Source organism: Diospyros lotus, chromosome 6 (genome assembly GCF_014633365.1).
Source record: "Diospyros lotus cultivar Yz01 chromosome 6, ASM1463336v1, whole genome shotgun sequence".
Classification (NCBI taxonomy): Eukaryota; Viridiplantae; Streptophyta; class Magnoliopsida; order Ericales; family Ebenaceae; genus Diospyros; species Diospyros lotus.
Genome location: NC_068343.1, coordinates 19,169,979 through 19,182,306, shown reverse-complemented (window position 1 = coordinate 19,182,306; position 12,328 = coordinate 19,169,979). Strand labels below are relative to the sequence as shown.

General features: G+C 36.0%; 1 protein-coding gene across 2 annotated transcripts; it reads left to right on the top strand.

The window, feature by feature from the left end:
- The first annotated feature begins 2,538 nt into the window (after positions 1–2,538).
- On the top strand, positions 2,539–5,247 carry LOC127805002 (uncharacterized). 2 transcript variants are annotated; one of them, XM_052342157.1, is made up of 3 exons: positions 2,539–2,812; positions 3,276–4,860; positions 4,982–5,247. In XM_052342157.1, the coding sequence occupies exon 2, from the start codon at positions 3,286–3,288 to the stop codon at positions 4,819–4,821; it is 1,536 nt and encodes a 511-aa protein (XP_052198117.1). In that variant the 5' UTR covers positions 2,539–2,812; positions 3,276–3,285; the 3' UTR covers positions 4,822–4,860; positions 4,982–5,247. The 2 variants fall into 2 exon arrangements, with proteins under 2 accessions (XP_052198117.1, XP_052198116.1); XM_052342156.1 differs by having other exon boundaries at positions 3,276–5,247.
- The last annotated feature ends 7,081 nt before the right edge of the window (positions 5,248–12,328 follow it).

The window sequence follows — 12,328 nt, the reverse complement described above, 5'->3', positions numbered from 1 at the left end:
AATTTCTGGTGTTAAGGTATCTCTACCATACTTAATGACATTTTTAACCTCTTTATAGATATCAAGAATAACATTTAATAAAATCACAGCCTTATATTCTTCAAATACTGTTTCACCACAATTAGTGATATCTTGAACTAATTTTTTGAAGACATCTAAGTTGTCATCTAGATCCTTAGAAGGGTTAATCTTAAAACTGAAAAAATTCTCTAACAAATAGAGTTTATTTGGTGTGGACTTTTTCACATATAATTTTTTTAGTTTTTTCCATAACTCTTTAGTTGTGTCAAGTTTTCCTATTTTTCTTAACACTGAATCAGAGAGATGTAAGATTATAGAAATGTATGCCAATTCATCAGCTTCAAGTTTTTGTTCTTCTTTAGTACCTTCGGGATATTTACCATCTATAGCCTTAGATACTTTCTGTTAGACTAAAATTCCTTTCATTTTTTGTTGCCATATAGAAAAATCCCATTTCCCATTGAAAACCCCCAATTCGAAGTATGTGGTCATATTCACTAAGTATATGAACTACACAGAGAATATGCAGCCTAATTAAATTAATGCAAACACACAGTTTTAAAAGATTTAACTTAGGCAGCAGATTTACAAAGGGATAATAACCAGAACAAGAGCAGGACTAAATAGGGATAGAAAAATTGATTAACAAAGTAAGCAGTATTCTGAACCTATTTTGCACACAGCCAAATAACAGATATCACACACAGCAAATTATCAGAATGTACACAGCAAAGTATATATATAGGCTCCAATTTTTTTTTTTCCAGAGAACAGTAACTGCAAGACAAACAACTCAAACAAGTTGATACAAGTTTACCGAACTAGATCCCAAGAATGAGATCTAGAAAGAAATCGGGTCGGGCTTCGCGAACCTGCCGGCCTCCACGGGCCAAAGTCTGACAACTTCACCCACTGTCACCGGCCGGAGAATAAACTGGCATGCACCTGTCAGAGCGAAGCTACTCGGACGAACGATCACGGATCTGGGGTTGGTTTACCCCGAATCACTCACTACACAAAACAATAGGAGTTAGACGATTCGGGCTCCAACGTAAACCCTAGAACCACTTACCGTGTCAATCGATCGAGAAAACCAGAGGGGTTTTTCGATTTGATTTTGATTTCGCACAACCCAGGAGCCACACGAGGCTCTGATACCATTTGTTGCGGAAGATCACTTACTAAAACAGAGGGTTAGAATAGATTATAAGCAAAATCAAAGAGATATCGAAACAACCAAGATCACAAAAGAGTAAACAAAGAGAACTTCCTGTAAAATATCTTTTCAAGGCTCAGATCTGGATCTGTCCAGTGTGTACCACCCAGGTAACTCCAAAGAATAAAGACACCAAGCCTCCTGGAAACACACAAGAACCAAGCCACGAGAGCCCCCAAACCCTCTCGGCCAGAACGCAAACTCTCTTACCCAAACCACACAAGTTACGCTCACAACAAGATTCACCAAGGAACAAGAGCAATTACTAAGATATGGGACGAAGAGTAGTGACCGAAAGCTTACCTCTAAGGGAGGCCATCGAGATGGATTAATAGAGGACATCCAAGGATCGTCCAAGTCATTCACAAGGAAAGAAGGATCAGACCGAGAAAGAAACGGGAACACATCGGAACTGCCATACACGGAAGCTATCGGGTGAGCAAAGAGAGAGAGAGAGAGAGAGAATCAGCGGACAATAAGGGCAACCAAAAAAGGTAAGCGCCCTTTTATATGACACAACTAAGGCACGGCTGGGGAGCAATTTGGCTTGGGCTTGGGCTCGGGCTCGGGCTTTCTTAAGTCTTGAGCAAATGAGCTTGACCCATTTCTCCTCCAAAGGCTTAATAAATGGCTTATGACCCGATTTCTTTAATGGGCTGTCAATGGGAGGTATGAATTATGGACGGTACTTCAATCCCGAACAGAAACATATGAAGATAAACCCAAAACTCCATCATGGCCTTGGGCCTCGTTGAGAAACAAAAAACAACAATGGAGTTATGTATTACTAACCCAAATGCATACCGAACACTATAACAACGAGTTACATATTGACAAAATAAGTTTGTTTTGATTGTTTTAAGTGGCAACCAAAGACAAGAAATCGTGTGATTCAGAGTTAGAAGGCAGCAAATCCCTCAAGAGATTAACTTGTAATATATTAGAACATGTCGTGAACATGGTCTACCGTTGGCCTTGCCATCTTTTGCAAGTGGAACGTACCTGGTATTCTTAATGGCCATGCTCCGGTATCATCTCAAGTTTCCGTAATGTATTTTAGCTCTGAATATATCTAGAATTCTCTTACTTAAAATAGAAGAAGCAAAAAAGTTTATTTCTATTTTAGCTCGAACATATTACCTCTAATAAACAAATAAATAAATAAATATTAAACAAAAAGGGGAAAAGAAGCAGCGGTCTGGGCGACCCAGATCCGACCCGAGTGACCCAACTGGGGCGGCATAAAAGGGTGGGGGAGACCCTTCACCTCCCCCAAAACCCTAGCTTCTCCTCCCCCCCCCCCCCTCTCTCCCCGCCGGTACACCAGCGGCAACTGCCTCCCCCGACCACCTCTTTTCCACCACCACCACCATTGCCTTGTTCGACATCTCTTCTTTTGTCCATCTTCGTTCTCCGACAACCATCAGCCACCATATCCTCGTCTTCCTTCTCCGGGGACAGCCACCATCACCAGCTCCGCCAGTTTCTCCCCCTTCCCTGCGTCTTCCGACCAACACCTCGCCAACCACTGCCTCACCTGTATTCCGGCACCTCACAGTCGCCGTCCGACGACTGGTAAAGTCTCCGGCAATCTCAGTTTCTGTTATATATATACATATACACACAAAAGGATTTTTTATTAGAACGTAGATTTACAAAGATCTTAGATCTTTCTGATTTTGGGGTATGAGGGTCACAAGGCCAAGGCGAGTCCGATGGTCGGTTCCAATCAAGGGAATCTGCCATGGACGGTGACTGGCAATGTTGCCCCCAAAACGAGGATTTTTTACCAAAAAGATTAATTTTTAGGTCTGTTAAAATCTAACCGTTGGATCGATCTGATTTTTTGGGTAATGTGAATCTGATTTTTGTTATTTTTCCTGTTCTTGATGTTCTTATCTTGATCAATTCTGCCACATGACATTTAGCTTGTACTAATGAAGTTTTAACTTCTTGATATTGCTAATGCCTACATTACTCCTTATTCCATTATAAAAAAACCCATATTCATTTTCTTACTTTCTTCTTGGATGCTTAGCTTAACAGCCATGGCAGAGGAAGCTGGTATGTTTGTGGTTCATCAAACCATGGGGAGTGTTCTATGTTGCAAGTGTGGTATCCCAATGGCCCCAAATTCTGCTAATATGTGCGTGAAGTGTTTGCGCTCTGAAGTTGACATCACAGAAGGTTTGCAGAAGCATGTCATTGTCATCCATTGCCCCGAGTGCGATTGCTACTTGCAGCCCCCAAGAACATGGATTAAAGCCCAACTGGAATCGAAGGAGCTTTTGACATTTTGCGTGAAGAGATTGAAGAATTTGAATAAAGTTAGGCTGGTACATGCTGAGTTTATCTGGACTGAACCTCACTCCAAGAGGATTAAAGTCAAGCTGAGAGTTCAGAAAGAGGTACTCAATGGAGCTATTCTGGAACAAGCCTATACTGTTGAGTATGTTGTGCAAGAACAAATGTGTGAATCTTGCACTAGGGTTCAAGCGAACCCTGATCAATGGGTGGCTGCTGTCCAACTGCGGCAGCATGTTTCTCACAGGCGAACATTCTTCTACTTGGAGCAGCTTATTCTTAGACATGATGCTGCGGCACAAGCTTTAAGAATTAAGCAGATGGATCATGGAATTGATTTCTTTTTTGGTAATCGCAGTCATGCTGTTAAGTTTGTGGAGTTTCTGGCCAAGGTTGCCCCCGTTAGGAGTCGTCATGACAAACAACTTGTCTCACATGACTCCAAGAGCAATAATTACAATTACAAATATACTTTCTCTATTGAAATCTGCCCAATTTGCCGTGAAGATCTTATCTGTCTCCCACCAAAAGTTGCTGTGAGTTTGGGAAATCTCGGTCCGCTTGTTATATGCATGAAAGTGAGTAACAACATTGCTTTACTAGACCCCTTTACCCTGAGACATTGTTTCTTGGATGCTGATCAATATTGGAGGGCATCTTTTAAGTCTCTACTTTCTAGTAGGCAGCTTGTGGAATATATTATATTGGATTTGGAGATTGTTTCTTCTGAAGTTAATATTGGTGGGTCAAAGTATACTTTGGCCGATGCCCAAGTTGCTCGTGTATCTGATTTTGGAAAAAATGACACAATTTTCTCTATAAGAACTCATTTGGGCCATCTTCTAAATCCTGGTGATTATGCTCTTGGTTATGACCTGTATGGAGCTAACAGTAATGATATTGAGCTAGATAAGTATAAAGGTCTTGTCCTTCCAGATGCAATTTTAATTAAAAAGAGCTATGAAGAGAAGCGTCAAAGGAGGCGTGGGAAGCCTCGTTCATGGAAGCTTAAATCTCTCAACATGGAAGTTGATGATACTGCAAAAGGCAGGGTTGAGGAGGATAAGAAAAATTCTGAGTACGAACAGTTCTTGAGAGACTTAGAAGAGAATCCTGATATGAGGTTTAATATGTCATTATACCGGAACAAAGAATACCAGCCATCAGAAATGGCTTCAGTGACTGATGGGGAAGACCTCCCTTCTGTGCCTTTAGACGAGTTGTTTGCTGATCTTGATCTAAGTGAAGAGGAAGATGGGGAGGATAGCATGAGGGAGTAAATTGAATCCTTATTTTTCTGCATCGAATCAAGATTTTGGGTATTTTTGCTAGCTCGACTTTGGTTTTGTAAATTTTAAAGCACCATGATATTGGAAGAACTTTCTCCTGATAATGTTCAAAATTGCTTGTTGGGCTTATTTTTTACTTGTAATTGGTCAGGATTCCTGCAATTGCAGACTGGAATATTGATGTCTCCCGGGCTTTGGCATTCTTGGTATATGGTACGATCTGCATTAACACTATTTGGAGACATGAACAAGGTCTAAATATTCGAAATGGAGTCCTTCAAAAGTTTTGTTTGATACTGCTGTAGATGGGCTTAAACCCCCAATTTGATGCTTTCTGATCATGCCTTTTCTTAAAGTTATAAGTAGTTTGTAATGAGTCGTTTCTTTCATAATAAACCTTTCTATCATCCTTTGACAGTTACTTGGACTATTCTTAGATAAGTTGTACATATGTATGTTGTTTTATACTGAGCTGAGCCACGTCTACTGAATAGGAACTTGTATCTGCAGCTCTTCTTGGAGCTTATTAAGCCATTGGGCAATGGAAGAGTTTGCAGTTAGAGGAATCTTTGACGACCCACTTAATTTTTTCCTTGAGATCCAGTAACTTTATGAAACACTTTCAACAATTTTCATCATTATGCTGCTTGGGTTCAGCCGATTTCTAACTCTTTTCTGTAGTGTGGCTTTAGTTTCCAATGTTCATTATTTTCCAGTGTATGATTTGTTCCATAACATTTCATATGATTTCTTTTATTTATGATTTTTGCTAAGACGCTGCTATATTTCATTCTATAGTTGTGTTGAGTTTTTAACAATAATCTCTCTATTATTATTCTGAGTATATATTATTATTCTATAGTTTTTATTGCTATATATGTATATATATATATATTGGTCGATTTGTTAGATTGTATTCATCCCTTTCTTCTTTATCCTTTACAATCCCACTTGTGAGTGTATATGTAGATAGCTGATGAAACGGGCCATAATATATAAATTAGTAGGAATTATATTGGAAATCATGATTCACTAATGAATACAAATGTCTAAGCCTAGTGCTTGAACTGGGGATCAAGAGCTCTTGGGATAACCTCAAAATCGAGTCTTTTGAGGTGACGATGAGATGTGTTATGCACATGTGGTACCGTGTGAAATCCAATGGAAATTTGAGCAAAGGCCTTTTCTAGGAGTAGAGTTGGAAATGGGTGCGCCGCTTCCTGCTTGGCCCACTCATTTTGTGGGCCGGGCCAAATTTGGCCTGCGAGAAAGGCGGGTTGGATCGGACAATGGAAAATGGGGGTTCGTCATGACTCTATGGCCCTTAATAAACGGGCCAAGGCAGAGTGGGCCATGGGCTTGCAAACAGGGCGAAGACAAGGAAGAATTTGCTAAGCAACTTGCCATGATGATGTTTCCCTTATTGCTAATCATACCAAAGGTTATTTCTTCTTTACCTGGTGTTCAACCATCAATTCACTCGTGTAATTTAATTCACTATCAGTTCCTTATTGATTGGGACTTTTTTCTTTAAATCACCCCAAATCTTAAGTAGTTTTGGTGGTGGAATGAAAAGATACAATTAAAAATTAAAAATAAAAAAACTTACTATAAGGCTTTATATAAGTGCAATAATGAAGAAAATATAAAAAATTATAAAGAAGCAAAGAAAACAGCAAAAAAAGTTGTTAGTGAAACAATGTCAAAAGTATATGAGAATTTATATAAGCGATTTGATAAAAAAAGATGGAGAAATGAATATATATAAATTAGCTAAAGCAAGAGAAAGAAAAATAAAGGATTTAAATCAAGTGAAATGCATAAAAGATGAAAACCAAAATTTATTAGTAAATGAAGAAGTGATTAAGGAGAGATTGAATGAATATTTTACAAAATTATTCAATGATAGTGGGGACACAAGAGTTAGGTTGGGACATCTTAGTAATTATGAAAAGAACATGAGCTATATATTTTATTGACGCATAAGTTCAAATGAAATAAGGCAAATATTAAAAAAGATGAAAAATTATAAGGCGGTGGGACCAGATAATATATCAATAGAAGCATGGAAATGCATGGTGTGACACCCTTAACTTGCGTGAACATAAAAACATAGAGCAAGCGGTCATATTTCTTCATATATATATTTTTTTTATATATATATACATGTACATATTTATGTGATGAAAATAACTCTTATAGTTTTTGAGGAATAAGAGGTATAAGTACATATATAACTTTGTTTGAGAATCTTAGATGAAAATTCCAAAAAAAAACACCCTTACAATCTCATGGCTTAAATTGATTACAAAAATTAGAATTTAGTGCCAAAAGAAGTGGGATTTTCATTCATAAAGGGACGATAAGGATATCTGAATTTATCAAGACAAAAAACGTAACATAAACCACAAAAGTAGTCTTTTAAACAAGCTTTCTCATATCATCTAGATTTTAACTTTGAAACTGTTTTTTTTTTATAAAGGAAAGAAAGACTAATTTTAGACTTATGAAAGTCCATTTTCTAAAGAAGCCACCATGTTCCACGTCCGTTCTCTAATCTCCTTATTCGCTATCACCTGAGAGGGGGAAAAATATGGGATGAGATTCATGGGAGTCTCAGCAAGTACAAGAGAACCATCATATGTATTTAAGTAAATCATGACATAACATATCATATGGAGACACGAGAGGTAAGGGTGTTCAAAAAAACTGGTGCACCGCGGAAACCGGCCAAACCGAACTGAATCGACTGGTTTTTTTTTTTTTTTTTGCGGTCGAAAACTGTTTGAATTCTGTCCAAACCGTGCGGTTTGCGATTTGGACAATTAGCGGTTCGGTTTTAAACCGAACCGCCCAAGAAAATAATAAAAAAAATATAAAAAAATTATTATTATAAAAATCTAATAATTGGCAGTCCATCCTATTTATTTTTTACACTATTTTGTCTTTATTTTTTACTCGTATTTATTTACATTTAATTGTCTTTATTTACCAATATTTGTGTCTTTATTTACCATTTTTAAATATCTTTTTTAGTGATTTTAAGTAGCATTTCAAACCGCAGTAAATCGCACCAAACCAGACCGCAAATGCGGTCTAGTTTGGCGTGGTTTGGCTGAACCTAAACTAGACCGCGGTCTGGTTTAGTTGAAAACCGCACTAGCGGTTTGGCGTGCTGAAAATGATTCAGACCGGCCAAATCGCACTGCGAACACCCCTAACGAGAGGTTTCACCAACTTGCAGGGGTAAGAACCCTCGTGCGTGGTGCTATTGAGCTCCAGTCCCGAAACTTGCGTGAACATAACATAACATGAGAGATCACATAACATAATTCATGGGCATGCTTAAACATCATAAATAGTTTATAATGTACTTACTTCAACTTGGTTGGTCAAGATTTTTCTAAGGTTTAAGGCCTTCACACCTTAATCGGTTTGTTTCTCTGCAGAAAACATGGGTTTTCATAAGCCAAACTTAAATTGTCTTTACATAAAGTTGTAGGGAAATTAAATAGAAGGAAAATTGGAAAATTTCGTGGGAAAAGGGGTTTGCACGCGCCCAAGAAGAGGTGGCGCGTATTTTGTGGTAGATTCGACACTTTTTCGTATTTTTGTCATATCTCCCTTATTTTAACTTCGAATCGACTTCCATTTGAACTTACGGACTCCTATTTCAGTCCTCTATATGATTATATAAAGAAATCAGACTTACCTTTCTGATTTTGTGACTGTCACAACAGTTCTTTGGTGGTTGTCTGTTTTCCGTCAAGCCTTTGCCTCTCCTTCGCTTTTTCCCTTGATTTTCACCAACTTCCTCTCCTTCTTTTTACAGAACTTTCCCTTCACAATCAAAATCTTATCTTTCTCTAAAGGTGCTCTCAAAGTGGCATGGATTCGGCTCACAAATTTTGAAATGGCTTGGGAAGTTAGATTTCAAGCCTATTTATAGAATTATCCATCAAATCATAGCATGCCATGTGTCACCTTAATTATTTGGGATTCATCATTACTTCCATGTGTTACCACCCAAGTGGTGCCATGTGTCCCAAACTTGGAGGTTAAGTAAAGGTTTGGAGAAGACTTATCCATGTACTTCCATTCAAATGATGCCATGCGTTCATAATCATTACTTTCATGTGTTTTCCTCCAAATGGTGCCATCTGTCCTATAATCATTACTCCCATGTGAGGCCAATGAAAGCTTACCATAATGCCCAAATCAAACATTGACATGTGTCTTAAGCTACATTTAAATAAGCTTTGGGATCCAAAGTAGAATTTAAGACTTATTTGAAATTCGAACCAATAGATTTGTGCTACGTCATCGATAATATTATCCTCAAACTCCCAATAGGATGCTTTTATCTCACAAGGACACTTTGAGGGTGTTGATTGGCTAATCCTTGATATTTTTGGTTAGCTTACCAACATTACACATGTGCTCGAGTTTTTTTTCAAAAATTACACTTTTACCCGGACTTAGTAATTACGATTTTGCCACTAGTTCAAAAACTAAATTTTTGTCTTAAGACTTTCATAACCCCTTGCAAATGTTTCATTTCTTCGTATATCTGAACTCAAAGATCCTTGGTACATATCACAATTTAAAGTTCTTGAATATTACATATCTAAACTGAGAAAGAAAAGAAACAAAAATCTCGGGTATTACACATAGGAGAAGAGGGCATCTCCTAGCTAATGAAATTATTTAACGCGATCCTTAAATTAAAAAAGATGTCAGATGAGTGGAGGAAGAGTACTTTGGTTCCTATATACAAAAACAAATGAGATATTCAAAACTGTGAAAATTACAGATGAATTAAGTTAATGAATCATACCATGAAACTCTATGAGAGTAATAGAGTAAAGGCTCAGAAAAGAAACATATGTTTCAGAAAATTAGTTTGGTTTCATGCCTGGTAGATCAACAATAGAAGCTATATACCTATGGAGGCGCCTAATGGAATGGTATTGGAATCATCAGAATGACCTGTTTATGGTGTTTATAGAAGAAAGGAGTCCGAATAACCTATATACAAGTTCTTAAGGACATGTATCACGGTGACAAGGGTTAGAACATGCGGAGGGGATATTGAATAATTTAAAATTACAATGGGACTGCATCAAAGTTTTGCACTAAGTCCATATTTATTTGTGTTTAGAAGTGGATGGAATCACTAAACACATTCAGACAAAGGTGTCATGGTGTATGCTATTTGTAGATGATGATATAGTGTAGGTGGATGAAACAAATGAGGGAGTGGACATTAAGATTGAGTTGTGGAGAAACAATTTAGAATCTAAGATATTTAAATTAAGTAGAAGAAAAACAAAATATATGGAGTGTAAATTTAGTAAGAATGCAAGAGTGGATAATGTTATAATAAAATTGGAAGACCAAATCTTATAAAAAAAAGACCATTTTCGATATTTGGGATCAGTGATTCAAAGGGATGGAGAAATTCACGAGGATGTCACGCATAGAATTAAGGCAGGTTGGCTAAAATGGAGAAATGTATCGGGGGTGTTATGTGATGGTAAAATCCTATTAAAACTGAAAAGAAAATTCTATAGAATAGCTATAAGACCAGTCTTGTTGTATGGCTCAGAACGTTAGACAGTTAAATACTAGCATGAGCAAAATACGAACGTAATGGAGATGGAGATGTTAAGATGGATGCGCAACCATACAAGAAAATATGAAAATTAGAAATGAAATTATTCGTAATAAGGTAAGAGTAATGTCAATCGAGGAGAAGATGAGAGAGACTAGACTAAAATGGTTTGGTCATATGAGAATGAGACCAAGAGATGCTCCTGTGAGGAGAATTGATGAAATGAAACAATTAATCAAAAAAAGAGGTAGAGGTAGATCCAAAAACACTTTGGAAGAGATATTAAAGTTTGATATGAAATGTATGAGCCTAATTAAAGATATGATAAAAGACATTAATATATAAAAGTCTAAAATTTATGTAGTCGACCTCACGTAATGAGATAAATGTTGGATATGTTATTTTTATATGCCAGACGCAAAGGTTGAACTTGAAGGCTTTATAATCTGCGAAGGAAATAAAGTGGCCTTTCTAACCGGCGGGGGGGGGGGGGGGGGTGGGTGGGTGGGAAATGAGAAGATAAAAATAATACATTTTCAAAATCCACTTGAACTCAATGCCTATTGTACTAGCTTAAAAATTCCTAAAAATTTAAAGAAAAATCAATCTTTTGATTTTTTCATCATGTCTAAATCAACTAACCTAAAAATTGATTACAAAAATAGTATGAGATGTTTATTGATTTATAACATTAGTTACAAAACAGATATAACATATTATATAATTTGTCGTATTCTACATAATATTCATTTTACTAATTAAATTCATGTAATTTCATTTGTTCTTTTTTTCTCATGAACATTTTTATTTGTCGTTTTTTTTTTCTCTTTCTTATTACAAATTCATAATTAGATATTTCTTTTGATTTTAGGGCATTTAGTTCAAAAAGAGCTTAATAGTTTACATTTAGGGATGAATTTTAGTTATTATTGTTATTTCTTTTTTTTTTTTTTTGCATTATGCATAAAAGTCTTAATTAATCAGTGGAGTGAAGCTTAGCGTGTATTTTATTAATGTTAAAATGAAATGAATAGATTTAAAAAAAGAATTATATTAGCCCCATAGAGATTGAGTTTCCATGACTGAATGATTGTTAGATGATGAATTGAAATTATGTTTGTAGAAATAGTCGGTTTAATTATTGATCTAACTGAAATTAACAAATTAAATAAACTGAATTGGAGACTAAAGTGAACTCAACCGATCGATTAAACCCAATAAACCAAACTAACTGATAATTGAAAAAATTAAATATAAATCATATAAACTGAGTAAATACAAAAAACAAAATTATGAAAATTGAACTAATCAATAGACGAGATAAATTGAAAAATTGAACAAGCTATTAAACCATGCAATGAGCCAAAACGACGTCGTTTTATAATCATAAAAATGTTGTCGTCTTAAAATTCAGTCGGTTTGGTTATTTCTAGTCAAAAAATTGAATCGAATTAAAAAAATAAAAACTAAACTGACAATTTCAATCAGTTTGATTCGATTAGACCGAACTTTTACACACCTCTCATTGAAACTAAAATAGAAACGAGATGTGATACGATGGATTTGTGACTAACGTGCCTAACCTTCTAAAGACAAGATCCCTTAGCTTGTGGTTCTAGAGTGACGATTGAGATGAATCACTGTATTTTGAACTGAACTACATATTGAACTTTGAAAATGGATAATGTTATCTCCTAAAATAATGTTTGTTAAAATAAGTAAAATAATATTGTATTAAGATAATATTTGAATACTTTTCAGATCAAGATATTGAATGGTCAAAATAAAATTGAGAAGTATTCTAAAATTTTTATTAAATTATTTGTTAAGTTTTTAAAAATGCACTGGATGTCATATTCATCATATTTTTTTTATCTACAAGGT

What these genes read in the sequence shown, in the direction of transcription:
- LOC127805002 (XM_052342157.1), top strand. Translation starts at nt 3,286, where the DNA reads ATGGCAGAGGAAGCTGGTATGTTTGTGGTTCATCAAACCATGGGGAGT.